This window comes from Octopus bimaculoides, chromosome 15 (assembly GCF_001194135.2).
Source record: "Octopus bimaculoides isolate UCB-OBI-ISO-001 chromosome 15, ASM119413v2, whole genome shotgun sequence".
Lineage (NCBI taxonomy): Eukaryota > Metazoa > Mollusca > Cephalopoda > Octopoda > Octopodidae > Octopus > Octopus bimaculoides.
Genome location: NC_068995.1, coordinates 7,071,394 through 7,074,861, shown reverse-complemented (window position 1 = coordinate 7,074,861; position 3,468 = coordinate 7,071,394). Strand labels below are relative to the sequence as shown.

General features: G+C 38.6%; 1 protein-coding gene across 1 annotated transcript in view; it reads right to left on the bottom strand.

Annotated features, from left to right (window-relative positions):
- LOC106875058 (serine/threonine-protein kinase 38-like) overlaps nt 1-3,468 on the bottom strand; it is a 114,192-nt gene that overhangs the window by 16,375 nt on the left and 94,349 nt on the right. Inside the window, exon 4 of the mRNA XM_052973441.1 lies at nt 894-1,016. Coding sequence (XP_052829401.1) covers nt 894-1,016 — 123 coding nt within the window. The remainder of the gene's footprint in view (nt 1-893; nt 1,017-3,468) is intronic.

The window sequence follows — 3,468 nt, the reverse complement described above, 5'->3', positions numbered from 1 at the left end:
CTAGGAAACCCCAATGTCACCTTGCTTGCTTCATCTTCTGTTGTTGTTGTTGTTGTTGTTGTTGAGGTTCTTTTTTTTTATTACTTATTGTTTTTTCTCTTTGTGAAGGGGGGGGGGGGTCCCTCCCTAGCCCTTTAGCGTTCGGAATTACTCTGTCAGAAACCATTCTTTTGAATTAATCATGCATTAATCATGTAACTTCAAGACTGCGATGATGCAAATGTCTATTTTTAGAATGACATTGTAGGGTAGGTGTGAGGGGCCAGATCTGGCCAGTATGAACACAAAACAAGTAGATTATTTACATTGGACGCCACATGCCCACTATGCCATATGCCCACGAGTGTGATCATTGCCAGCATCACCTCACTGGCACATGGAAAACAACATTCGAACGTGGTCGTTGCCAGTGGCCGTTGCCGGTGGCACGTAAAAGCACCCATTACACTCTCGGAGTGGTTAGCATTGGGAAGGGCATCCAACTGTAGAAACATTGCCAGATCAGACTGGAGCCAGGTGCAGCCTTCTGGCTCGCCAGTCCTCAGTCAAACCGTCCAAACCCATGCCAGCATGGAAAGCGCACGTTAAACCATACGTAATCACAGTCAAGAGTCAAAGCTTACTGTCATCAATGACAATTTCAAAAGAGTCCGTGTTGATAATGGTTCAAATAGTTTCATTGTGTTTTAAAGTAGACTCTTAAATTTTACTTCAACTAATTAATCTGAGATAACAAACGTTATCAAATCGCTATCAGCAAATGATGTCTACAGTAACCGAATGGCTATCGGCTATCAGCTGATCCCCATCTCATCAAATATACATAAACCAATGTTTATCTCACATAAACTGATGTCAAATGAGACATAAAAACTTCAGCAGCTGGTACTTACCTCCCCAAATGCTCCTCGTCCAATCACTTTCAAGGATTCAAAGTCATCAACACCGAGGCGAGATCGTTTCAAACGGAGGAATTCTGTTTCTTTCACAGCATGTTGTTGACGCCGCTCACTTTTCTGTAAGGTAAAAGAATCATGAAGTTAGTCATTGAACATTCATATAGATATTATTTATGTAGATGCACACACAAACACATATTTGAAGTTTATCAATACATTAATATATATATATATATTCCAATTGCTAATTGTACTTTATATTTGTAACCTTAATTGTTAATATGGCATGGTATGTCATAAGCATCTGTATATTGTGGTTTTTGTCATTTTAGTTACAAAATAAATAAATTAATTCAATGGAATACACTGTCTGCAAGTCGATGGATATCGCATATTCTCCTCCATTTTCTTATTGCTATATATATATATATATATATATATATATATATATATATATCTCAACCGCATTGGTGGATAAAAATTCTTTATTTATGGGTAAAGGCTGCCATCAATTTCATGTTAAGAGAGGTCTCTTAAGAATTATCAAACCTGCCACATGGCTCCCATGCCGGTGGCACATAAAAAGCATCATTCAAGTGTGATCATTGCCAGCATCACCTCACTGGCACATGTGTCGGTGGCACATGTGTCGGTGGCACACGGAAAACAACATTCGAGCGTGGTTGTTGCCAGTACCGCCTGACTGGCCCTTGTGTCAGTGGCACGTAAAAACACCCATTACACTCTCGAAGTGGTTGGCATTGGGAAGGGCATCCAGGTGTAGAAACTTTGCCAGATCAGATTGGAGCCTGGTGCAGCCTTCTGGCTCGCCAGTCCTCAGTCAAACCGTCCAAACCCATGTCAGAATGGAAAGCGGACGTTAAACGACAACGATGATGGTGATAAATATATATATATATATATATATATACATATGTGTGTGTGTGTGTGTGTGTGTGTGAACTAATTCATTTTCAGAACAGTTTAACTTGAGGGAAATAAAGCTGTAAAAAGAAACCATTCTGAAGTTGACACAGGTGCATGATGCCATCCTGGAGCTCATCAGATCCTACCAAACCCATCCAACCCATGCCAGAATGGAATATGGATATTAAATGATAATGATAATACAACACATAGATACGGTTGATATGTTTACATTCTGTATCATGTTAGAGAGCTATACACATGCACACTAACAATATGTATTATATACATGTATGTATGCATGTGTGTATGAGCTAGTGTAGCATATTAGATAACGTCACACGCACACAGAGAAAAATACTGTATACATGTAACTACATGTGAATGTGTGTGTGTGTGTGTGTGTGTGTGTGTGTGTTAGTGTATCATATTAGAAAATTACATGTGCACACACAAACACTGTTCGCTTGCATACAGATGTGCGAGTCTTTATATATCATACTAGATAGCTACACACACACACAAACACTGTATTTGTGGACTCATGAAAAACAAACCTTCAATAACTATTCTGCCTATATATATATCTGTGCACACCTTTCACTGCCGTGTATATCATAAGGTCTGCAAATCTAATGGAGGCCTCAAAAGACATCTTAAGATCCGCAAAGATCAGAACTTGACTGCAGCTCTTGGTGGTCCAAATTGGATGTGCAATCTACGTGGGTGTCTTTTCTAATACATTGTCTGGTTTAAAAGCTACATCAGACACCATGATGGATCTAAAGTGTAGGTACAGGAGATGGTCAGACTCTGCATAACGAGTAGACAGCCACCATATACGCACGTGTGTGTGTGTGTGTGTGTGTGTATGTATCACGCTAGACAGCTACGCACATACACCACACATACTAAAACTCTGTACCTGTACACACATAATTATGTGTATACGTGTGTGTGTGTAGATGTATATCATAGTAGTATATAGCATGTAGTATATCATAGGAGTATAATATACCATAGAATATAGCATGGGAGTGTAAATCGTAGTATACCATAGCCATACGCACACACACTGTGTACCTGTATAGTTATGTAAGAGTGTGAATGCAGCTTGGCTGAATGGTTACAGAATCGTTTCCCAACCACAAGGTTCCAGGTTCAATCACACAGAGTGGTTCCTTTAGCAAGTGTCTTGCGCTATCCCAAGCCTTGTGAGTGCAACTGGGTAGACGGAAAGTGCATGGAATCCTAGCGGATGGATTGCATCTATAATTCAAACAGCCAGCCTTATCACACACACACACACACACACACACACACACATTAACAAAGTATTTTCATATGCACATGCACACTTTATATCTATGCACCTAAAAATACGTCAATATGAAATCAAGTGATTGTATGCAGTACATGTAAGTATGTATGTATATATATATATATATGTGTGTGTGTGTGTGTGTGAACAAATGTATGCATCATGTATGCATGAAAATATATATACTACACTCACACATGCACACCATATATATATTTCATGACTGTCATTTTCATCTAACAGCTGTCTTTCATGCTCGCATATATATATATATATATATATATATATATATATATATATATATATATATATATATATATA